This window comes from Carex rostrata, chromosome 2 (assembly GCF_964058835.1).
Source record: "Carex rostrata chromosome 2, lpCarRost1.2, whole genome shotgun sequence".
Lineage (NCBI taxonomy): Eukaryota > Viridiplantae > Streptophyta > Magnoliopsida > Poales > Cyperaceae > Carex > Carex rostrata.
In genome coordinates, this window is record NC_135919.1 from 1,252,306 (window position 1) to 1,278,109 (window position 25,804).

The 25,804-nt window shown below is 33.4% G+C and overlaps 4 protein-coding genes across 6 annotated transcripts in view; 1 reads left to right on the forward strand and 3 right to left on the reverse strand.

Moving 5' to 3' along the window:
* The first annotated feature begins 422 nt into the window (after window positions 1-422).
* On the forward strand, window positions 423-2,787 carry LOC144567968 (YCF20-like protein (DUF565)). Of its 2 annotated transcripts, none has more exons than XM_078318173.1 (3): window positions 423-532; window positions 1,513-1,703; window positions 2,127-2,787. In XM_078318173.1, the coding sequence occupies exons 2-3, from the start codon at window positions 1,540-1,542 to the stop codon at window positions 2,605-2,607; spliced, it is 645 nt and encodes a 214-aa protein (XP_078174299.1). In that variant the 5' UTR covers window positions 423-532; window positions 1,513-1,539; the 3' UTR covers window positions 2,608-2,787. The 2 variants fall into 2 exon arrangements, with proteins under 2 accessions (XP_078174299.1, XP_078174307.1); XM_078318181.1 differs by having other exon boundaries at window positions 452-524; window positions 1,510-1,703.
* A 935-nt stretch (window positions 2,788-3,722) lies between these two features.
* The window catches only part of HIP1 (HSP70-interacting protein 1), a 77,619-nt gene continuing 55,537 nt past the window's right edge, over window positions 3,723-25,804 (reverse strand). Inside the window, exons 2-12 of one of the 2 annotated variants that reach the window (XM_078318293.1) lie at window positions 7,364-7,497; window positions 6,845-7,073; window positions 6,669-6,756; window positions 6,449-6,529; window positions 6,233-6,297; window positions 5,537-5,677; window positions 5,337-5,453; window positions 4,859-4,964; window positions 4,716-4,783; window positions 4,355-4,412; window positions 3,723-3,997 (exon numbers count right to left, since the gene is read on the reverse strand). In XM_078318293.1, coding sequence (XP_078174419.1) covers window positions 3,900-3,997; window positions 4,355-4,412; window positions 4,716-4,783; window positions 4,859-4,964; window positions 5,337-5,453; window positions 5,537-5,677; window positions 6,233-6,297; window positions 6,449-6,529; window positions 6,669-6,756; window positions 6,845-7,073; window positions 7,364-7,473 — 1,161 coding nt within the window. In that variant the 5' untranslated portion in view covers window positions 7,474-7,497 and the 3' untranslated portion in view covers window positions 3,723-3,899. Of the gene's footprint in view, window positions 3,998-4,354; window positions 4,413-4,715; window positions 4,965-5,336; window positions 5,454-5,536; window positions 5,678-6,232; window positions 6,298-6,448; window positions 6,530-6,668; window positions 6,757-6,844; window positions 7,074-7,363; window positions 7,498-25,804 lie in introns of both variants that reach the window. The other variant, XM_078318286.1, reaches the window with a different exon arrangement.
* On the reverse strand, window positions 9,712-10,911 carry LOC144567981 (non-specific lipid transfer protein GPI-anchored 7-like). The gene is made up of 3 exons (XM_078318193.1): window positions 10,516-10,911; window positions 10,142-10,174; window positions 9,712-10,029 (listed from the first exon to the last, which is right to left on the reverse strand). The coding sequence occupies exons 1-3, from the start codon at window positions 10,844-10,846 to the stop codon at window positions 9,938-9,940; spliced, it is 456 nt and encodes a 151-aa protein (XP_078174319.1). The 5' UTR covers window positions 10,847-10,911; the 3' UTR covers window positions 9,712-9,937.
* Window positions 18,089-19,048, reverse strand: LOC144550662 (disease resistance RPP13-like protein 4). Its single transcript, XM_078298643.1, has one exon. It carries the CDS (start codon window positions 19,046-19,048, stop codon window positions 18,089-18,091), a length of 960 nt encoding a protein of 319 aa, XP_078154769.1.

The following is a 25,804-nucleotide window of genomic DNA, read 5'->3' on the forward strand; positions in this document are numbered from 1 at the left end:
ACATAGACACAATAGAAAAATTTTCCTTTAGAGAATGTTCCTTCACCATAACCAAAAATATATTAAATTTTGTCATTTCTTAATTTGCACAAAATAGAACATATTATGTTCCTATATTTGGTTGAAAAAATTATATAGTAACGTAATTAAAATAAAACTTTTAATGACTATAAAGAGACAAATTAAATCAATTCGTAAAAAAAAAAAAAAAAAAAATTAATGATCTCTGGCGAAATCTAAACATATTAATCTATATCATGCCTTATTAAATTATCAAACAAGATACGAAATATATAAAAATTTAAGATAAAATGAGCAATTTAATTTTTATTCTTTAAAATAAACTGGGAGTCAAAACAGAATTGAAATAATAAATTGGGAGATAAAACATCCTTCTCTTCTCTTTCATCAATATCCGATTTCTTACGCCAAAAAAAAATATCAGATTTTGGTACGATAACTCGCGGACCATCCATCTCTCTTTCCCCTTTCTCCTTTTTTTCTCTGACCAGACCAGACCAGACCAGACCAGGTATTTCTCTATCTCGCACCTCTCGCTGTCTCTCTCTCTCTCTCTCTCTCTCTCTCTCTCTCTCTCTCACACACACACACACACACACTCCCAATCTGAACTCTGAAGCAAAACCTTTACAATTGCTTAATTGCTGAGGATTCATTCGCTTCATTTGGGATATAATTTGCAACAAAATGGGGTCAAATTTCGGTCTTAAATTTGATAGTATGGGTTTTACTCGGTTTGATTTTGGTGGGAAGCAATGGAATTACACTAAAACTTATTTAGGTTAGCAAAGGCAATTTGATTGTATGATTATTAATCAACTAACAAAGTGATACATATGAAACCTCACAGACAGTATCTCAAATCTAATTTCTGACACTGTCCTTCATCTTAAATTTCAATTTTGAACAAAAATTCATATCCAAATGAACCCCTAAAATGGTACCAAATGTACCCTCAAGTCAGTACCAAAGAGCGCAACTTCCTTCCTTGATGATAAGGATCCTATCTATTAAGCTAGAGGTTGAGAGAGAGGGGAGTAGAGGATGGAACAACAGGATTTAGAGTTTTAAATAATTGTACTTAAATTCTCTTATACATGCAATCTTGTTTGCTTCTGTTTTAATCTAATGGATAAATTATGCAATTGTTTCTGGCTGTATTATTCACACATAATCCGAAGCAATAGGCTGTATTATTATAGACTAATGTTCAGCTGCAACTCGAAATTAAACATCATTTACAAAGGGTACCCTGGGTTAATCTGACCGGAAGTAGGAATGACCGTTTCAAGTGGTTTTTTCCAAAACAATATTTCTAATTTCCTGATAGCACTTTGTTTCCTTTATTAAGATTAGTAGTAACTAATTTCATTAAGTGCCGTGAAGCACCTACAGAAAAGAAAATATCATAAAATACCTCTCTAAAAAAGAGAGGCTAAAAGGAAAATATCACATTTCATTTGATTTGATACTACTATTTTTGTGTCACAGATGTGGGTTCAATTCTAGTATGGTTACATGTCGGCTATGCAATCTTACAAAGGGGTCACCTTCTTACCAATATCAAGATGCACGAAACGAAAGTATACATGTTACCCTGTTAATAGCACCAATGGCTATAATACAAACCTCAACAATTTTTGTTGGTTTTGTCAAGGTAGACCCGCAGTCAAATATTCAAGGTAAATGTTTGGCTCTCTATTTTTGTTGATTATTGATTTGAAATATAATATGTTTGTCAGTAGTTGTTTAAATATACTTCTTCAAGTCATGCCCAGTACTGGTTACAAGTGTATGCTGCGCTTTTTTCTTTTTCTTTTTCTTTTTCTTTGCATTTTTGTTTGTTTTTGTTTTTTTGAATTAGTTTCCTTTTGAATTGTTGTGTTGAATGGGTACATAGTTTGATTCTAAAATTACCTTCTACTTGGGGTATAAGAATCGCCAAGGAACAAAAACGACCTGCTGTCAAAAGTCACAACAAAAGCGTCACTGAACTGAATCTGTACAATAAAGGTCGGTACCAGCCGAGACTTTGGTGTGCCCGAAAGGCAGAAAGAATTGAAATCCTTGAATGTAACATGATTTTCTGTGCTTTTTTTTTATAGGATAAGGGGATCAATTGTTAAGAGCGTGGTAGGTGATGGTACTTCAGAATCATCATCGAGCAATACAACAAACAATGGTGGGACCCGCTTATTCAACGCACTCAAATCCCTCCAAACCAACTTATATAACCGTATCAACCGACTCAGGAGGGGTTTGTCACTAAAAATCTTGTTTTTTCTGATCGGGTTCTATTGTGCAACTGCTTTTGCAACTGTTATAGGTCAAACTGGTGACTGGGACATACTCTCGGCTGGATTGGCAGTGGTTGTTGTAGAGGGAATTGGTGCACTTATGTACCGGGCCTCAATCCCATTCTTCAAAAAGATCGGGGGCAGCCTCATTGCAATTTTCAATTATTGGAAGGCTGGGTTGTCACTAGGTTTGTTTCTGGATGCATTTAAGTATGAGATTGATTCCATTTTTGAATCTTGTGGGACACTATTTGACTTTCAGATTGATAAATTTCCAGGGTTTTGGTAGCTTTTCTTCAGTGAAATATATTTTAGTTACATATTCATGTGTTATTTCTTGATGCTAACCATATTAGTAGAATGGAATATAGTTGCAATTGCTGGTTGTGGACTGGTTTTGGTTGAGAGTGAAATCACTGGATAAGTGGCAACTTGTGTAAAGCAAATTTGAAAAAGATTAGGGGCCTCATTGCTATTTTCAGTTATTATGACTTATGAGGCAGAGGAGGCCTCATATACTGTCAAGAGATGGGTTTGATTGTTATTTCTAAAGATCATCTTTTTTCTTTGGCATGAAAGTTTCTTTAGAAGGTAGAGGATTTTTTAACATAGATTAGGAGATTTCTTTAGAAAATTGTTAGACTTTGATAATTGATAGTAACACTTTTATTTGTTTTTATTAGAGAAGTCAGGTATAGTCCTGAGTAGCTAACAGTGTTGAGATTGTCACAAAAAATTTCTCTTCGTCAGGGAAAACCTGATCATGTTTACCAGTAGATCATCTCATCCTTATTTAAAAGGAATAGGAAGAAGACCTAAGAATATGATTATTTTTCCTTAGTTCAAATAAAGCAATAACACGTGAATGATGTCAGTATATATTTAACCTTATAAAGGTGGTTGAGTTAAAATAATTTATTTCACAAGTGATATATTAATATTTCGAACTATTAAGTTTTTTTTAATTTATTTGGTACAAATTACAAAGTCAAACCATTAAGGAAATAAAAGTTTACAAGTTATTTTAATACATTAGTGCTTGACTTCACACTAAATAAAATCAGTAAATTAAGAAAAATCAATAAATTTACCATATAACTATGAATATTACTATGCTATTCGTTTGGTTTTCAGTGTCCGTAACAGATCTAGCAGGTATGTTGGATAGCGAGACGAATAAAGCACTCCCACTAGTAAAGAGAAGCTGCTGGAGCTAGATGGTGTGAGGGGAGTGAAGAATTCAACTGGTAATTGGTAAAAAATAAAGCACCATGGTTCTACAAAAAAAAAAAATTGCGTGCACTACGCACTAACAATGAAAACTTGACAGATCATTTTTGAGATGTCAAACAACAAAAAACTAAGACCTCAAATATCCGAACGACATTTTTAAATTTGCAAAAATTTGAATCATGAATGGTACCGAAAATAATTTATGCACCATATCCAAGACTTATCCTTTGAAGCAGACAAGTTCAAAATTCAAATACAAATGAAAAACAACCCTCATAAACTACAGAATTTGTCTTTACAACACCAAAAATCATTTCATCACAAAAACTAAGTGGACAATTTTTTTTCCTAGGTCGAACCTCCAAATTTACCCATCATCTTGGCTATAACTGGCGCCACCTTCGGGTTTGCCTGATGCTTTGCAAAATTTGCCGGGTTCTTCATAACTAAAATTCAAAAACAACAAAATTATTGAGTGTTAAATGACATTTAAGTTTTTAATGAGTCCCCAATAGGGGTGGCAACAAGCTAGGCCCTAACTCATGCCCTAACTCAGCTTGTTAATTCTAGACCAAGCTACAACCAAGCGAGCTAGACCTAGGGCATCCAAGCTAAAATCTCAGCTTGAAATCGTGACAAGCCAATCCGAGCTGGCTCGCTAGGTCTAGCTAGATCTTTTACTTTTAAGAACAAAATGAAGTTTAACTATTCCCATTTTTGTTCTTGAGATAAATAGAAGCCTGTAAAACTTCACAGTGGCCATCTAAATAAGAACTTAAAAGGGGAAATTGCAAAATTTGTACCATCTTGCAGCGCTGCCATGATCTCAGGGTCACTCAACGCTGACATTAGTTCTGGATCCTGTTAAACAAAATTACAACAAAATAATCAGGGTAACTTCAGCAAAACCTTTCATGCTTTATTCTAAATCCTGTTAACTTAAAAAAACAAATCCTTTCATGCTTAGTCAGGGTAAGTGCAAAACTCGAGAAATTCAGTATATTCCTTTAATGTTTAGTCAACATAATGGAAGTGCTAAACTCTTCCAATATATTGCTAACGATCTTGGATGCCGGTATAAAAAGTTATATTTATTATGCTAGCGCATATGTTTTATCTCAAAAGCAAACTACAATTAAGCTCTTAGTCAATCTAGTAACTTACATTGAGGATCTTGCTCATGTCAATATTTCCAGGACCGCCCCCAGCCCCAGGCATGGCACCCGGAAATCCTCCTGGCATGCCACCACCTGGGAAGCCTCCAGGCATGCCGCCTGGAAAGCCTCCGGGCATGCCACCTGGGAAACCTCCGGGCATGCCTCCTGGGAAGCCTCCGGGCATGCCGCCTGGGAAGCCACCTGGCATGCCACTGGATGAAGATTGTTCTTTCTTCTTAGCCTTCTCATATGCAGCCTAAACATTGACACAATAGTAAAATAGATAGAAGGAAAATGATACGCTAATCAAAAGGGTATTGTTGAACCAAGGACATTCGCGGAAGCACTTTTAAATGAAACAATACATTAAGCTTCACCTCAACCTCGACATCTCAAAGTAAGTTACAAAAGATTTCCAGACTATGCACCAAACCAAACTCTCTCTTAAGAAAAGAACTTAGTTTTAGCAGCTTCAAAGAAATAAGGTAGGTGAGGAGAGGAGAGGTGGAAGTACATGTAATACTATCATGTTTTGGGAAAGCATATGAGATAATTTTTCATTTTGCAAGGAGTAGATATCTTATTGTTTTATAGGGTGTGATTCAAATTAAATCAGTTTAAACAGTACCTGAGCAGCAGCCTTGCGGCGAAGTCTGTCTCGCTCTGCTCTCTTTTCTTCTCGCTCCTTCCTTAAACGATCATACTTTCTTTTATGCTCTTCTATCTTGTGAGCATTAGGTTCCACCTAAAATTGAGCATCTAACATTCTCAGTTCCACCTTTCAAAATGACAACTTAATTAAAAAGTTTGAGAAAAATTCAAAGTTACCTTTTTTAGCCAAGAGTTGATCTCATCATCATAGTCTATTGTGGATGCAGTATGGAGATCCTTTGCAGCCTCCCTCCATTTGCCCAGCATGGCTAAGGCTATGCCCTTTGATTTATAACCCTTTGCAGAGTCTGGGTTTATCTGATCATACCAAAGCAAAAAGACCCCTCAGATATAAATATTTGAGAAAAGGAAAGAGTCAAAACAAAAATACCCCTCTAACACCATCGGTGCCATCCACATAAAGATAATTAGAATAATGTGGTAAGAACAATTTAAAATGGTATACTATTCACATTTTAAAAAACAGAACTCGTGAGAAAAACAAAACTATCTTCTTCTTCTTCTTTTTTGTTTAATTTAAGGTGATATTTAAATCCATGAAAGAAAGAATATACTTTTTGTAAGAATTAATCAGTCATCTTATAGTGCATTATTTTGTTAAAGAAACAAGACACTGGTAACAGAATTACTTCTTTTTCTTGAAAATTTAGTAACAGAGTTACTTTAAACTTTTTTCAACAAGATAGAAAGCTCATATACCAATCATAGGGGTTTTCAACAATTTCCAGGGGCTTTTTGCAAATATCTCCCTTTTTTTTTCATTTTCGGACTCATATAACAAGTCTTGACCAAAAGATTCAATAATAGTGTTATATTACAAAAGGGTAAAGAAAGATTATGGCAAAAGTTTACCTCTAAAGCTGCTGTTGCATCACGAATGGCTGCATTTGGCTTTTTCATCTTGATGTACACAGTAGCTGGAATTACAATAAAAAAAATACATAATTGCAGACTAGGATCAGGGTCAACAATAGTGAATACAACCAACAAAAACCACACTGAGATTAACATGATCATAATTGTAACAATATCTCTCTCTCTTGCATATATATACATACACAAACATACCTCTGGTTGCATACATGATAGCTGAAGTAGGGTTTAGTGCTATAGCGTTGGTGAGATGCTCAATTGCCTCGTCAAATTTCCCTGAGAATTTAATCAGCTTAGCTTATAATTGTTTAGTTAGATACTATTCGATTATGATCTGTCATGAATCAGTAGCCATCTTTAAAATTCATGCTTTCTACAAAGCTTTTAATATTCCTTTCTTAAAAGATGATAATACCTTCAGAGATTGCTTCCATGGCTTTTCCCTTGGCCTCTTGAGATGCCTCACGGTTTTCCTCAGTCACTTCAACCGATGAATCCCCCATCTATGCAAAATTAAGCCAAAAATCACAAATAGCAGCAGTAATTAAGCCAGGACAGTTAGTGCTACCAGTAATTCTTAAAAGATGATACCTTTTGGGGTGGGTCATTGTCAGGCTCGACAGTTTCACCCTCGAACTCAATATCGGATTCAACGATGTCATCATCCAGTTCATCATGCTCTGGTTCAGTGCCTTCCACATCAGCATCATCATCATTGTCGACATCAACATCGTCCATCTCCTCTGCAGCATGACTTCTATGATCATGACTTCCTCCACAGCATGACTTGTGAGCTGCAGAAGGAAGCTTAGCACCCAAACTGAGAGAAGAAAAAAAAAAGTACTGTGATTATGAATCCATAGTAAAAAAAAGATGGAAACTGAAATAGAACAACACTATCTCTACATACATATTTCCAATTGAATCCATCCCACCTCTTAGTAAAAAAAGATGGAAACTTTCAACAGGGGTCGAACATCTTCGAAACAAAATCAAATTTTGATACTAGAGAGTTGATTGCATAAGATCGTGCTTCAATAGGATGAACTGAATTCAAACTGCTCAAGTACAGTTAATAGAACCATACAACAGAAAATTTGGAGAGAGAACCTGTCGAGATAGTCGCGAAAGAAGGAGAGAGATGGATCGCTCAAAAGGGAAGGGTTTGTCTTGCATTGCTCTATGAACAATTTCAGCTCTTTCAACTTTGTTGCATCCATTTGCTCTGCGTCTCTTCTCTTCTTTCAACTAGAGATGGCTGCTGCTCTCAAAATAAAGGAGGAAAGAAATAGGGGTTTATCGATTATCAGGTGACAGTCCAAGTGGAATTCGTATCTTCTGAGATATCTCAAACTTTGCGTGACTTTATGAAAAATCCTAACCGTTTAAATTCGTACTGCACGAGTCTCAAAGCACACATAATGCTGACCCCCTACATCCCCCCGAATAGGCACCGGACACGTCGGTCACGCAAAAGTTGAGATACCTCAGAGGATACGCACTCGTCCAAGTATCCAAGGGAGTCGTCGCTCAATTGTTATGTCTGCATTAACTCAAAATTTGAGTTAACGAAAGATAAATATGGACCGTCCGATCGTTGTTGGCACTAATATTAAAGGAACCCCTTGCATTCCACCTCGGGCCCAATTGTCCCGGATCCTGATCGGACAGTTTAGAATCGAGATGCATTAACTCAAATTCTGAGTTAATGCAGAGGATACAGATCGTCGCCGACAAGTGAAGACCTGAAAGGTGAATCCAAGCTATGCCATCTCCAGTGATGTCAATCTCCAACTGTCCATTCAATAGGTCTTGATAAGTTGATATCGCTGGATCAGTGGATCTGGATGTTTAGTACTACTGGAGAGTTGTAATGGATAGGGGTGGGTTCACGTGGAAATGGAGAGAAGTTTTGTTTTCTGGAATATAGCGTACTGGAGAGTTCTAATGGAGAGGTCTAGTGCTAGGGCTGACATCTGGATGTTCTAGTAGCTTCTTAGAGGTTCATCATTCATTCATGTCCAATTTCATCTCAAAATTATAAAATATAAATCTAAAAACCGATAACTCCATCAATCCAATTAATTTGATCGAAAATTACGAATTTGAATACTTATTTTCTAAATATATGTATTGATTATATAATACTGTGTATATAGCCTGTGAATTTATAAACATATAGTTTTGAGCTCTCAAAATAAATACTCAATTTTAGCCGAATTAAACACTCTTCTCAACTAAAATGCATACTTATTTGAATTTAAATCCTCTGTCAATCATCTTTTTTTTTCATAATTTGGATCAGAAGCTCTCGAACTTAGCTTATTTTTCCATCAAAACATAAAATTATTGCCATACTCATCAAAACATAAAAATTACCTATTCCCCCCCGTTAAAAGCAAATATCATTTCTCATTTCCCGTTTCTTTAACATAATTTTAAATTTAGCTTATTATTATTTTTTTATTTTAAGATAAGTAATAATGTACCATTCTTCTCAAACAAACACAATTTTATTGTCCAACCACGATCAATATTCTTCTGCATTGTAATAAATCAAATGTTGAATCTGAATTGATGGTAAATCTGAGTTATTTATTTAATAGTTTAAAACTAAATAAAAGTTCTAAAGTTTAAAAACTGAATTATTCTAATCAATCAAATAAATGGTTAAAATTACACTAAAGAAAGAAAATAAATAAGAAAAGTTAGTGAAGAAATAAGTAATTTTTAAATTTTGATAAAAAAAATATTATGAATATGACAGCAATTATTTATTTGTAAAACCTGGACAATTTTAGCACGAAATAACCCTGAATCCTGTGTGATTTAAATTGGCATAAAATCGGTCCTTGTAAATATATTTATGAAACAACATAATTAATTTAACTCTAATAAATAGGCAATTTGGAGGTGAAAAATGTCCCTAAAAAGCATGCAACTTTTAGCATCCCTAAAAAGTTTGAATTCGTATCCTCTGAATTAACTCAAAAGGCAATTTAATGAATTCTGACCATTCGATATGTTTTAAGATTTGTGTAGACAAGATCCACACTAATATTAAAGATGCTCCTATATCATAAGCAAGAGTCTGATTGGCTCCGTTTAAAATCAGACGGTTGAGATTCATTAACTCAAAATATTATTTTTTGAGTTAATGCAGAGGATACACATTCAAAAAGTTTAACATAATGACATCACTGATGTAGTCCAAAATCAATCCGTACGTACAATGTTGTAAATAACAGTATACAGTCATCGGACATGCAAGATATCGCTAAACAATTAATCGAGAATAATTGAGAATAATCTATCATATTTGGAAATAATTGTCTAATTAGTTAGAAAAATTCATGACCGTTTGATTACCGCCAACGACTAATCAACCGATTAATTGATCTAAACATACGTTTTTTACAACACTGCTGGTACATATGACTTTGCTTATTCAAATAAAATAAAATAAAACATTAAAATATGACTCTGTTTTACTAAAAAGAACATACATATAAATATAGGCTCAACGAATACAATGTCAATCAAGTGACGATTGGGACATATATAGTCCCTTTATTCCAACTAAACTACAACAACATAACAAACAGACCAAAAAAATAAAAAAGGTACAAATATTTACTACCATTTCACACTCCAAAGAGCACAAATAATCATGTTTTTAGTCTATTAAGCACAAATAGACCAAAAGATGGAGAACAATCCAATTAAACCTGACCCACCAATCCATACTGCCCTTTCTCCTGCACCTTTGCTAGGAGCTGAAACATCAACAATCAAAAATCAAAAACATAAATAAATATAATAATGATCAAGGCAGAATATATTATTATTATTATATAATAAAAGAGCCAACTAGTGAAAATATCTTACGTGGTGGAGTCGGAGTACCGGATGGTGAAGAAGCTGTCAAACCAAAAAATATTAGCCAATATTAGACTTAAGAGGATGGATCTTACCTAAAATTAAAGTATATATGAAGAAAAATTTAAGGTTTATGTAATACCAAAAGAAGAAGAAAAAAAAAATTCAATTTTTTTACTTTTGAGGGGGCATTTGAATTATTTAATATTTCTTAATTGCAGGAACTTGTATTAATAAGGAATTGAGCAAAAATAAAAATAAAAAAGGGTCCATCCATAAATGTTCCATTATTTGAACAGTGAACACCAACCACTGGGGACCAAAATTATGGATATGTTGGACTAAGATTTTGCACTAACACCCCTAAAAGACAAAGAATTTACCATTGCACTGGTTTGTGCCAGAATTGATCCCACAATGGCCAGCCAATTGGTTAGCTTCAGTCAAGTTAATATTAAAGGCCTTTAAAATAGTTGGATCTTCATAAATTGAGCAGAGGCACTGCATCTCATTTGTGATCGCTTCTTTTAGGGGATCACAACAGCTAGCTGGTGGATTGGTGGAGTTCAGGTAACTGGCACATGATACCAGTTTCGAAGCGCAAGATTGGGTACTAGATTGTGCTTGTACAGAAACAGGTGGTACTGGTATGGAGAGAAAGAGGAGAGCTGATAGAAGAACAAAGAGAACGGGTTGGAGAGTTGAGTTCGCCATTTCTCTGCTATTCTCTTCTGGATTTTTCTCTTTGGTTGGAAGGGAAAGAAGGTGAGAAGTGAAACCGCGTCTTAATAAATGGAGACGAGACAAGTGTAGGGATAGGGTCACATGGAATTATATCACCTGAATTAACTAAAATTTTGTTTTTAGTTCTGAACCGTCCGATCTGCTTTTGCACGAATATTAAAGAGATATGTGAGGGCTAGATCGGTTCAGATCTGAACTCACAATTTAAGTTACTTTAGAGGATTCGACTCATTGGTGCGTGAACGCTCAAATAGTCAGACTTCATTTTTTTGTTAAAACGATTGGTAACCTCACCTTTGAGCTCCCAATTCCTGACTCCAGACTAGTCCAGAGTATGGTAAAATTGTTCCTTCTCTTTTTGTGTTACCGAGGCTTCGCTTTTGCATTACATTTAAATTCATGCAGGTCATCCAATTTTATTCAACAATTTTTTTTATTTTAATAAAAGTTGGAGATAAAGTCACCCAACTATTTAATATTCTTATTATTACAATAAATGATTTCTCTCATTCAGATTTTGAACCTATGACTTCTTACATAAAAATCACGTGCATTTGTCACTAAATCAAATGTTGATTCTTTATTTCAAGTTTTCAACAATGTTCAATTACTTACATCCAATGTGAGTCTTGTCTTGTATTAAATGGTAACTGTCAAATAACTAATTATATTCCAGTAATAATAATAATTGGACTTTTGATCTTTCTCGACCTGTATTTTAATATGTTTTTGATTATTTTTCTCTAAAATTAAAAAAAATCCATTAAAAAAACATAGAAACGAGGAGAAAGATGTTACATGTACACATCTTTTTATAAATACCCGAAAATCTTGTAACATACATGCATTTTGTTATATTTTTTGGACTTTGCAAAGTATTTTGTAAAGGATTTCATTCAAATTGAGATTCCTAAATAATGGATATAACACCATGCGCATGATATGGGAGATGAGAACAATTCCCCAAATGATTGAATGAGATTTTGTTGAAGAAAAATTTTGTCACAACAAAATTAGAATGCACAGCCACAAGTCATAGGCTGATTGTTTGACTTCCAAAAAGTCGGCTATTCAAATTATATAAATTAATTTTCGCCATGTCCGAATCAAAAAATTTCTAAAGAAGACCAATCGATGATAAAGCATCTACTTTTCTTTTGTGCTTTTTTGGTGGAAATGTTTGGCATCAAAAGATGAATAGCGGCTTTAAATCGATCCGCGGACCGTTTCAAAAATGATGTGACAACTCTTATTTTGTAATTAATTTAACACTTTTGCCAAATAAAATTAATATATCATGAACATTTAACTCATATGATTTTATGGTCACATACCTTTGCAAACCTTCAGAATTTTTATTTCATAAAAGTTAAATTTTGGATTTGAATTTTTATGAAATTAATATTTCAAAAATGTTTCATTTCTTTCATGTTTCATTTGTGTCTCATATTCTTATCTTCATTTTCAAAGTTCAAATAGTCGTTCTGAACATCTCAACATGATATCTCTAATTAAATGTGTTTGAAGATCAAATTTTATATTTTTGGATTTTTTTTATTAATTTTTTAAATATGTACAAAATTATTGTTTATGGATAGTTCATATTCTCATGAAAAAACTGTGATTTTGCACCTATCTAATCAAATAGTAAAAAAGTTTCAAAAAATATAAAATCTAGTCTCTAATATTATTTTAATATAAAAATCATGTTGAGTAATTCGAATCGACTATTTAAACTTTGAAACAAATATAAGAATATGAGACACAAAAAAAGACATAAAAGCATGAGACATTTGAACTCTTCTTGTTCGAGATATAGAAAGGACGCCACAGATAATCTCTTTCCCTTGTTCAACTTTTTTGACTTGAAGAAAAGAAAATAAAGACTGAATTTAAGTCTTTGTGTTATTGAGGAACATATTATTAAATTCTGATTAATGAAGGAACATCTACTTTAAATCTCGATCCATATAATTTAAGAATGGTGTTTTCTCATGCCTTCTAAAATCAATTTTTCTGTTTTCTTAAATTAACTATCATTAGAGATACGGAATTATAACCATGAAACCATCTATTGATCTATCTTTCATTGAACAGAAAAATGGATATGGGACTGGATTTTCTGTGACATCCTTCATATATCTTGACTCAACACCTCACGTACAAGCATAGTGACAACTTAATAGTTCGGGAAAGGTTCGGCAGAGTCAAAAATTCGTGATTCGGGTATAATTCGGAAATAATTCGTTTTTGTACACATCAATTAATATACTAAAATACTAAAGTTGTAAAAAAAAAAAAAGATTGTTTCGTTTATTTTAATTTTTTTATTAGTGTAAAGTGCTGTTGTATATGTATTTTAATTTTTGTAATTTTCAACATTTTTTTGGCGGCAAAAAAAAAACCTACGCAGAGCTCTTTCACATTCAATCCGTTGTTTTTATTGATTTTAGATGAAGTCACGTGGGTGAGGTCCAGTTTGTCCTTTCAATTTCAAAAGTTGTGTTCTCTCTCAAAAGAAATCATAAAAAATGTACAACAGCGAATCAGCTTCACCCACGTGGTTGGGTGGTCGCGTGAAATCACAAATTGATCAACAGTGCATGGATTACGGAGCGAAACACTGAGCGACGAACTATTAGAACAAAACGCGAATAATTCGTAAAAAACGTTTTATTCGCGTTTTGTACGAGAATAAATCGGTAAAAATTCGGTCAACCGTTTTATACGCTATTCGGTTCGGCAACCTCTGAAAAACTTTTTATTCGTGAATAAAACGCGAATCATGTTACTATGCGTACAAGTGATAAATCCGGACCATTTCTTTTTTACTTAGCACGAATCTCAAAGCGGACTCCCTATAACTTAACACACTCTCTCAAATCATCCTCTCGTCAGATCCAACGGTGCAACGGACCGTGTTTTTTTTTATTCTGGCACGAATCTCAAAGCAGATTTTGGCTCTGCTGTGATGGGGCCTGGGACTGGGAGTAGTATTGTACGCAGTCCGGACGTCCGGTACCGCAGAGAGGATACTGAGTTGCTCCCTCTCCTGTCGTCGACTCAATTTCTTCTGCTTCAAAGGTAAACAACCGTCGAAATTTCTTCAGTTTCAACAAACACTCCTTCCCTTCCCAATGCCTTTGCTCTACCTTCACCGCTTCTCCTGTGGTTTCACCTTTGAAAAACACGTCATTGGCACCAATTGTACAAGGCGATGCATGCTTGCTGTTCAATACAGTGCTTGTGTAAACTTGAATTAGATGTAGTTCATATATAAGTGAAACTTTTGGGAAGCATGCTTCAATTCAAGAATAATATAGGTACTTGCTGATGGAGGTCATTTTCGACCCAAATCGTAAAAATTTGGGTTGATCGGATATTTATATTTTTGCAATTTTACCCAGTCATTTTGCATTATTTGGGTTATTACATTTACATATTGAAACTTAATATTACAAGTTGGCCCTATTTTTGTTTATTTGAGTTTTGACCTGTTGATATCTCTCTCTCACTGATAGCATTAATTAGCCAAATAAATTAGGAGTTGAAGATGCTTGGTTTAACAAGAGCAGTACAAGTTAGCCAAATAATATAATGTGTACAGGTCTATCGGTGCATGCCTGTACATCTAGTGAAGTTATTTAGCAGGTTCCACTATTATTTGTTATCTCATCTGTGTGTGTGCGTGCGTGTATATATATATATATATTCATTTACTTTTTTCACTTGTGCAGTGAAATATGTAAAAAAATCACAAGATATGTATTATAAGAGCCTCAAGAGATGATTACCAAAAAATTTGGGCTGCTATAACCATGGTGCGCACTATCGGAAGGTACCCTGTTTCGTTCGACCTCTTAGACTTGAGTGGTCAGACTTTGTCATCATTGTTGTACTGGTACAATACCAATGTAATATTAGTACCGCTTACCTTTAGGCAAATTAATCATCTATTTTTGATCCAAATGCTTCACCCAATATGCATGGTTGTTGTGCAATATCAGACTTGCACAAATTAATTAATTAGGCATGCACCTGTATGATTTTTCATTGTGGGTGGCAATACTTTCTTTTTCTTAATTTTGAAAAGGTCAATTTCTAATTCAAATGCCCTAATTTCACATCTTTCTTAGGTTGCATATGGGTATGCAGGAGAAAGGCCTATAAATTTGAGCAGTACAAATGGATGTAATTTAATTTTCAATTCTTGTAACTGGTTGATAGCTACTATCAATCTCTCAGAAAAAAAGACAAGCTAATTAATGTGCGGTAATCGTGTCCAACAAGAGATTGAAAATTCAGTTAAAAGTAATTTTGAGATAATAAAAGCATTACAAAACTGATGTGATAATTTATTTTTTTCTGATGAAATAGTGTATGTTGACTTGTTTTTAGAAAGCTATTGACTATCTTCAGCTTTGCAACTTACTGTTTCTCTTTAATACATAGTAAGGCTTTGCTAATAGCAAACCAATTACTTTTTATATTTGCTATATCTAGGAAAATTGCTATTTTTCCATGGATGATTTCTGGATCACATTAATTAATGTATATTTACTCCAATTTCATCTCTGGAGATTTAACTAACAAGCATAATTTGTTAAATTATATCAACATGTGCTCATAATTTGTTAAATATTGTCAACCTGAGCTCATTTATTATATAATTTCAATGAGCTTGGAAGAACAACTTTATCAAACTAATGAGAAGAAGATGACAACTATAATTGAAGGTTACTCACTAATCACATTCTTAATTTGTTGAAATTGGGAGCACCTCTTCCAAACTTGAAATATCTCCATATTAAGTAATTGTGTTTGCTTTGAATAATAGGTGCCTATGCAGTTTTGACTTGTGAGTGTGGGTGAAGAGTTCATGCAGGGAGATATCAAAAGCAAAGATCCAACAGTTCATGAAATGAGAAAGACATTAATTTTCCTAAGGTAACAATAAGGAACTTCTTTAAAGGAAAAGACAAGAGAGCTGGGTACAGATTCACATTTCATCTTGTAGAAAATTATAATATAAGGAATAAACGCACAGTGCCAATGATTTAGTGCAACATTGAGAGTAAACCAGCATGATTCTGAACTGTACTTGGTTTTTGTGTGGTTTGCTCATTGAGAGTAAACCAGCATGATTCTCTGTTATTTTATTCACATCAAAATCAAATATGATATAGATGCAGCGTCTAAGATTTACCTTTAATTTTTAGTTAAACATATCAACAACAAAATTATATAGCATTCCATATAATGATCAATAAATGGTAAATAGAAATATTGCAACATTATATTATAGTAAAATATTAATAAAAATCAACATATGCATACTCTTTCCATCATACACTTTATAGCAATCAAAATCATAAATTTCAATCGAATAGTTATAAGTCATTTTAGCATTCAAACAAATGAATAATACAATCACAGTTGATATAATTTATTCAATACCTTTACAAATTGATCCCCATAAAATTTATCATCAATTAATCTTCTGAGCTCATTCTTCATTATGCCAACTATGCCCATCATTGGGGAAATTCTTGGGCTTGATACATCCCACGTACTCCACGTACTTTAATTTCTTAAATGATCTCCTGAGCCCTTCCCAGTCGGTTGGATAAACCAACTTATTCAAGAACCTGAGGCGCAGTATCTCCACTTGCCAATTATCATGGCAAGGAATTGTAGTAAGGTTTCCACCTCTAATATATAATCTCTTCAAGTTTGTTAGTTCTCCAGAGTTTTGTAGCTTTGATAGTACCTCAGCTTCTGGATAACATCTGATATCCAACTTTTCTATATACTTTGGTAAAGAGTAGGTTGGTATCTCCTTATTTTGTCTCCATGTTATGGTCAATACCGAAAGGAAGTACAGAGAGTTAAAACCCCGGAAAACTTCAGGACCCAAATTGTCAATAGTAAATCTAATGCTTAGCTTCCATAGTATATTTAATTTTGACAGATCACCTAAACTGCAGGACTGATTTTTATTTCCCAGGTTACCAACTACAAAACCCTTTAACACCTTTAAGTAATGGAGCTCACATATCCATTTTGGCATATTATCTAACAGGTAGCATTCTGAAAAATCTAAAACCCTGAGATTCCAGAACCATTCTGTTTTTAACTTGGATGGATTTTGTGGTAATTTTTCCAAATTATGACAAGCCCTGAGGTCTAGCACCTTCAGATGTTCTAATTTCCCAATTGATTCAGGAAGCTCTACTATTCCTGAAATGCCTCGTAGGCTAAGGCATTGCACGTTTATTCCCAACTTCTTTAAGAAATCAATTTGGTTGACCTCAATGTGGTCTTTTAACTTTGTTTCTTCATATCCAATTTGCTTGACCCCGTTGTGAACCTCTGTTGTGTAACGCCAACTACCAAGATGAACCACATACACATCATGCCTATTCATAGTGTCTATTATGTCCTTGGAATCGAGATACCTCTGGTCTATATTTAGTAGTATCTTCTTAGATATGCACCAACTGCCTTCTTCCCTTTTCTCTGAAATAACATAGCCATCTCTCTCACCGTTGGAGATCAACTGCTTATGTAATATAGGTTCAATGGTGAAGTAGTTGATTACTTTATTATGCTCTCTGTGGACTACTGGTATGAGGACGTGCTTGTCTATTAGATTAGGAAAGATCCTTTCAAAACAATCATCACGGCACCCAAAATAATGGAAATAATGGTACGAAAAACGGGCAACCCACAAGAAAGTCAGAAATCTCTTCTCCAGTACTACATTTTCTGGAAAAATTGAAAGCCCGTCCAGACACCTCCTTGACAAATTGTCCAGCGAGTCCCTAATTTCTTGGAACTTGGAGCCTTGGTCCATTTGATGACTTTGATTTGATGATTGGCCCACTTCAGTTATGGTGGCTTTCTCCATCTCTGAATTTGCCTTTATGCAATGAGAAAGACATTAATTTCCCAAAGGTAACGATAAGAAACTTCATTATTAGAAAAGAAATATTGCAACATTATATTATAGTAAAATATCAGTAAAAATCAACATAAGCATTCTTTCCATCATACATTTTATAGCAATCAAAATCATAAATTTTCAATCGAATAGTTTTAAGTCATTTTAGCATTCAAACAAATGAATAATACAATCACATTTGATATAATTTATTCAATGCTTTTACAAATTGATTCCCATAAAATTTATCATCAATTAATCTTCTGAGATCATTCTTCATTATTCCAACTATGCCCATCGTTGGGGAAATTCATGGGCTTGGTACATCCCACATACTCCACGTACTTTAATTTCTTAAATGATCTCCTGAGCCCTTCCCAGTCGGTTGGATAAACCAATTTATTCAAGAACCTGAGGCGCAGTATCTCCACTTGCCAATTATCATGGCAAGGAATTGTAGTAAGGTTTCCACCTCTAATATATAATCTCTTCAGGTTTGTTAGTTCTCCAGGGTTTTGTAGCTTTGATAGTACCTCAGCTTCTGGATAACATCTGATATCCAACTTTTCTATATACTTTGGTAAAGAGTAGGTTGGTATTTCCTTATTTTGTCTCCATGTTATGGTCAATACCGAAAGTTCGTTCAGAGAATTAAAACCCCGGAAAACTTCAGGACCCAAATTGTCAATGGTAAATCTAATGCTTAGCTTCCGTAGTTTTTTTAAGTTTGAGAGATCACCTAAACTGCAGGACTGGTTTTTATTTCCCAAGCTACCAACCACAAAACCCTTTAACACCTCTAAGAAAGGGAGCTCACATACCCATTTTGGCATATAATCTAACAAGTAGCACTCTGAAATATCTAAAACCTCGAGATACGGGAACCATAAGGCTTTTGCTTTTAATCTGGATGGTTTTTGTGGTAATTTTTCCAAATTATGACATGACCTGAGATCTAGTATCATTAGATAATCTAGTCTCCCAATTGATGCAGGAATTTCTACTATTCCCGAAATGCCTCGCAGGCTAAGGTAATCCATGTTTTTGCTCATCTTCTTTAAGAAATCAGTTTGGTTGACCTCAATGTGGTCTTTTAACTTTTTTTCTTCAGACCCAATTTGCTTGACCCCGTTGTGAACCTCTGTTGTGCAACGCCAGCTACCAAGATGAACCCCACGCACACCATGCTTATTCATAGTCTCTATTATGTCCTTGGAATTGAGATACATTTGGTCTATATTTAGTAGTGTCTCCTTAGATATGCACCAACTGCCTTCTTCCCTTTTCTCTGAAATAACATAGCCATCTCTCTCACGGTTGGAGATCAACTGCTTATGTAATATAGGTTCAATGGTGAAGCAGTTGATTACTTTGTTATGCTTTCTATGGACTACTGGTATGAGGACGTGCTCGTCCTTTAGATTAGAAAAGACCCTTTCATCATCAACATCATAGTACCGGAAAAAGACCGCCCACCAGTAAGCCAGAAATCTCTTCTTCAGTACTACATTTTCTGGAAAAATTGCAAGGCTGTCCAGACACTCCCTTGAGAATCTGGTCAGCGAGTCCCTAATTTCTTGGAACTTGGAGCCTTGGTCCATTTGATGACTTTGATTTGATGATTGGCCCACTTCAGTTATGGTGATTGTCCGAGGCAAATCAGATGTTGCCTTTACGCAAGGTTGACAATCCATCAAGGGATCAATCTGCCTTTCTATCTTTTGAAGGAAACCAGCTAACTCCTTGTCGAATTTTTCTCTACTATCAAGAATATCTTTTATCTTTACAACCTCTATGCTCATTTGTTCGATGACTTTCTCCATCTCTGAATGTTCAGGAACTCGCTCCTTAGCTAGTTTAAGGCGTTTCAGTAGTGGTCCGACCAACTCTGCAACACTGTCTCCCTTTTGAGGGTTGCTCATTGCAATGGTTAATTTCTTTGACCTAAGAAACAACGATTTTGTCTATTAATAGATGTTAGAGGATGAACAAATGATAACAAACATAATGAAAAATTGTTGAAATTAATATGTTTCTTCAAAATCTATACTTTTATGTCATTATTTGTGTTTTAATTTTGTTATGTCTTTAGAGAGTATACATAACAGGATTAAATGATTAATATAAGTAATGTTTGTGTAACATCTATCAAATTTAATGTTTTTCTCAATTTAGCTGAAAGTTTCCATTTAAGATTAAAATGCAATTTTTTATTTATTTATTAATATTACTGTTTTTAGAGTTTAAAGTTTGTCATTAATTTGATTTCAACATAATGGAAAATCAAATTTATAAATAATATCAATTTGTTTTGATATGTAAGTTTGATAAGTCTTGAGGCAATTGCATATATTTCTCTTAATCAGTTTTTATATTCATATTGGTTGACAAACTTTCTTAATTGGGAACTAAAAATTGATTTGGATTTTGGACCACATTCGGTTTAAAATATTTTGATATGAAATTCTGAAATTTTAACCATCAATTTACAACTTGCATGTGATAGAATTATACTGAATTTAACGATTTGACTTTTCCCTTATAATTAAGTCGATGTCTTTCTATTAACTGCCCGTCACTACACATCGATCTTCCATATTTTCTCTCTTCTCCTATTTGGAGGGTATTTATATTGGGAAATAAATATTCTGTTATTTGGACAACATAATTTATTATTGACACAACACTATGTAATTTTTGTTATTTTATAGTCAATTTTTTTAAACTAATTGATTTGTCCTTAGTTTAATGAAGTTTAACGAAGTTTCTTTCAAGAGAAGATAAGGGAATCCTTAATAATCTCTTTTCAAACTAATTGGTTTGTCCTTAGTTGAATTTTATTACAAAATTATCCCTATAATTATATTTGGAAGCCGTAAAAATTTGACAGATAAAATTAAAACCGAAATTTTTATATTTACCATAAAAAAATTAACCATTTAACCACGATTTTCTTTAAATTTCAAATTTGATACGGCCGCAACCACAAACAGAGTTTTGAATGTAGTAGAAGGACCTCGGTAATTTTTTCTATATACCCAAAATTAATTTTTGAACCAGGATCAATAACTCAGATCCAAAACATTCTTTTTTCCAATAACACACTAAGAAATATTTTAATTTTTTTTTACAACAACAAAAAATTATGCCTAAAAATTATTTTGTAGCACTTCTAGTCATTGTTCTAAATAGCGTGCTATAGCCTATAGCATTTTTGGACCCTAAACGCTAAGCTATGGTATCTAAACACGCTATTTGAGCTACGGACGCTATAGCGGTAATAGCGGTCCGCTATAGCGCATAGCGTGTAGTGTGTAGCGCAAATAGCGCGCGCTTTGCAACGTGAGCTATTTTTTTTTCTTTTCAATTTATATTTGGCTTTAAATAAAGGCTCATATTGGATTTTAACTGTGATTTGAATAGAAAAATATCGATAGTTTTTTATATTAGTATTACTATGGATATTTTGAGTCGCAATTTGGACTTTGTATTGGTTCAATATGAATATTATAATTTTTTAATCAATTTGATGCTATTTATTGTTCTATGAGACTTAGATAATGTTGATATTTAGTACAAATATATGATATAATTTTTATAAAAATAAGAAAACGCTATGTAGCATAGCTTTCGCTATAGCGACGCTATTCGCTGTAGCATTTTTTGTAGGCTTCCCGCTATGACACGATAAACGTTATTTAGAACCTTGCTTCTAGTACATCTAATTTATAAGATCATTCATCTATTTTGTTTGATGTTCCTTCTAGTATATTCAAATTATAAGTTGCTCCATTTATTTTTGAAAATTAATAAAAAATAATATTCAACGGCACCATTGAATTATAAAATTTTGATAAAATAATTGTCCGTCATTTGAGGGTTGCGGACACCAAAAAAGATGTTTGCCACTACAGATTGCGACCGTGTCAAATTTAGAATTTACAAAAAAAATCATGGTTATCTGGTTTATTTGTTTTTTAGATATGTCAAATTTAAAAATTTCGGATAAAAGAATTCCTATTTCATATGGTACCACGGTGATAATAAAGATATTTTTTTATTTCTCTACTTAATTGTATTAAAAAAATGGAGAAGATATTCTCGAAGCAATTTAAAACTTGATTTCACTAAAAAAATGAGCAAATTCTAAGAATATGCACGGGTCAATTTGGAAATTCATGGGCAAAAATAATGGGGAGCGGGTAGATTTAAAATTCGTAATGAAAGATTCGGATATTTTTCTATTAAACATCAAAATTTGTGTTACTTCATATATAAGATTTGGCCTTCGAGCAGTTTGTAACAGTGTTGTAAAAAACGTCGCCGATTAATTAGCTGATTAGTCGTTGGCGGTGATCAAATCGTTATAGATTTTTCTGATTAATTGATCGATTATTTTTTATTATAGCTAATTATTCCCGATTATTTCCGATTAATCGCTTGACGGTACTTTGTCCGTCCGATGACCGCATACCGTTATTTACAACACTGGTTTGTAATTAGTTTCCAGCTTTGTTATTATACCCAGAAGTTTGATATCCAAGTCCATTAACAAGTTTCAGAGTACAATGTGCTTATTGCTTCTGTCAAATTCTAATAATAAGGTATGTTAGTGAGTGTAGGGAATTCGGGTAGGTTATATGTGCAACAATTTGATTCAGGTTTATCATTTACTCACTATTTGAAAATTAGAATTCATGTTTAAAATAGAATTAGCATTTGGTCTAGTGGCAAAGGCACATGGTCTCTATGTGAGAGGTCATGGGTTCGTAATCGGGATGGAAAAATTTGTTTGTTGTAATAACAAGGGTATTAAATAGTTGAGTGGCTTGAAAAATGTTTAAAATTAATTTCAAGATATATATAGAGTTTACCCCTAGACATGCAGCGGAAACTTCAAGTTATAGCAGTAACTTTCTTCACTTTGTACGTCTGGTGTTGGAACCACGCAATAGTAACTGCAGCCACGTCTCTACTAGTATCTACACGAAAAGGTTCGAAAACAACCGCGAGTCAAAGTGAGTCCCCTCTTGTTTTTCTCTTTCTTTCTCAGTTTCTGAAATAGTGCAATCTCAGACAAATCAGATTTTCAGTTTAATCCAATAAAACTGAAATTTTCTTCCTCTAATATTCCTTTTTATCTTATCCAAAGATATATAGCTTTGAGTAATATCCGAAACTGATCATCTGCATGTGTATTTATAATACAACACACCCATTCAGATCGCACCACTTTATCGCACCTAATAAAAAACTCTTATCTTAATTTGATCATATCAGATCAGATCTATCAGAGAGCATAAATTTTGGGCCTATATATTGATGCAACCCAATAAGACTTAATCCATATTATAATTTCATAATTACTGTTTATTACAACCCAAAATATTCCGACATGTTAGTACATGAATAACAGTGAGAGAATAAATGATAGGCTAATATCAATAAGATTTTATAATTTTGATATAAATGTTCTCTCTTCCATTATTAAATTACCACTAGATCCATACTAAATGTGTCTTAAATATTAAATTGACTGTAACATAATACTAAAAATTAGAAAGCAATAGTTTTTTTTAAGGTTAGAATCTAATAGTTATAGAACATGATATTGTAAATAATAATCATCACAGTAATAAAAAATATTAATAAAAGTTATTATAAATAATACGATTCAAAATATAGAAGGTTATAATAAAACAGGGAAAGATTTAAGAGAGGACAAAAATTTTACCTTATAAGAGAAAGATAAGAGATTAGTTTGCTTCCTGTATTCAATCTCCAAGTTCCTGTGAGAGAAGAGAGGGAGAAGGGAGAGAGATTGAGATAATTAAAGAGGCCTTGCTCAATCCCCAAGTGTCTGTTGTATTCATTTTAAAGAAAGAGATATAGACACAAAGATGCCTTGCTCAAGACAGAAGTAACAGCAAACCTGGATCCAATGAAGACAGGAGTTCGTATCCTCTGAGATATCTCAACTTTTGCGTGACCGACGTGTTTGGTGCCTATTCGGGGGTGATGTGGGGGTCAGTATTATATGTGCTTTGAGATTCGTGCAGAACGTATTTAAATGGTTGGGATTTTCCATAAAGTCACGCAAAGTTTGAGATATCTCAGAGGATACGAATTCATGAAGACAGTGAGTACGTAGCCTCTGCCTGGCTTCCATATAAATCTTCAGTATCGATCACCAAACTTTTAGTTACATTAATTTGTTGGGAAATATTAAAACATTGATTTTGGGAATGCACATAATTCTTTTCTTTTAATATGTAATTTATATTTGTTTGATTAAAACAAATTTAAAAAATAGTCAATGTTATTGTTAAGCACTCACCACATCTGGCTATATGTAGTTTTCATTGGATGATAGCTCCTAAATCCTAATTAATATAATCGGAATATGTTTTCAAAAGTAAAAAAAAATATATATAATATAAAAATTTAGGTTGTTAATTACTAATTAGATATAGATCAATTGTAGAAATTGTTATTAGAAGGCAATTGATTTTTTTTTTAGTTAAGCTCATGAATCTCGTTTGTGTACTTAATTTCATACAATTCTGTAGTCTTATTAATTATAATGCTTGAATATAAAATTAGAAAATTTGATGGACATACAAAAAAATAATTTATTTTTGTTAAACAAAACATACTCATATTTCCTTACGCTACACAAGCACAGATGATATTTTACCATGTCCTTGGTAAGAAACTTATCCAATCAACAGACTAAACAAAGACTGCGCAAAAATGATTTTCCCATCAATAGTTTAATTACTAAGCAAATATGAGCATAATTGTCTGATTTAACAATTTTATTTAAAACGAAACAACGCGGTTAGTAGATCCGACCGTTCGAGCGCAGTAGTGAGTAGATCCAGTCATCGGAGCGCTGCAGTGAGTAGATCGGACCATCAGAATGCGGCGGTGAGTATCAAAGCGTGGCGGTGAGTAGATCGGACCGTCGAAATCCGGCAGCTATCGATCTCGGACAAAAATGAATGAAAATAGTGGTTTAGATAAATGAATGAAAATAAAAGAGTGTAAATAAGTGAATGAAAATAAAAGAGTTTAGATTTAAAAATTAGAGTTATTTGACTTATTGTAAATACGTTTTTTATTAATGAAATTGTTAGTTGACATTTAAAACGACTAACCTTAAAAAAAATTAGTACTAAAATGAACAATAAGTAAACAGAAGAATAAGAAAAAATGTCTTCCATGTACGTTAATGTATACAAAAAACAACGGTTGCGGCAGAGCTAGAGGTGCAAATGGAACAAATATTTCTTCATCTGTTTAATGTTGAAATTTTTTTACCTGTGATGTATCTACATATGAAAATTTTAAAATTTCGAATTAATTTAGTATAAAGTCAAGTGTTCAAAATTAGAAAATTTATAAATTAATTTTAATGTATTTATTTTTTGGACGTCTTTTGACACTTGACTTTATACAAAATTAATTTAAAAATTTCTGTATATAGACACAGACACAAAGTATTGCAACGATTTAAATTTGTCATTTGAAGCCAATCCGATAAATCATATATATGCTACTATCCTATTTATATCCGTATGTATTCGAAAAATAAAGATATGATTTTACCACTATCTAATCCGTTTGCACTCCTACGATTTGAACGGTTGAGATTTTCCAAAGAGTCACGCAAAATATGAGATATATCTCTCAGAGCATGCGAAGTCAACACGACGCACCTAGATGGAATAAAATACAAAATACAAGAAATTAAGATGATGCCTACGTACGCCTACCGACTACCGAGAGGTAATTAAAAAAAAAAAAATTGCATGGGTGATAAATTGGATCATTTTTTTACAAATTCACATCCCCTCAGGTTACCTGACTGAGGATAATTGAACCGGACAGTTCAGGATCGTTCTTTTAACTTTGACTCGTATCTCAAAGCATAAATAGTACTGCCCCCTGCGTTATTGTGAATAGGCACCGATTGAGAATAA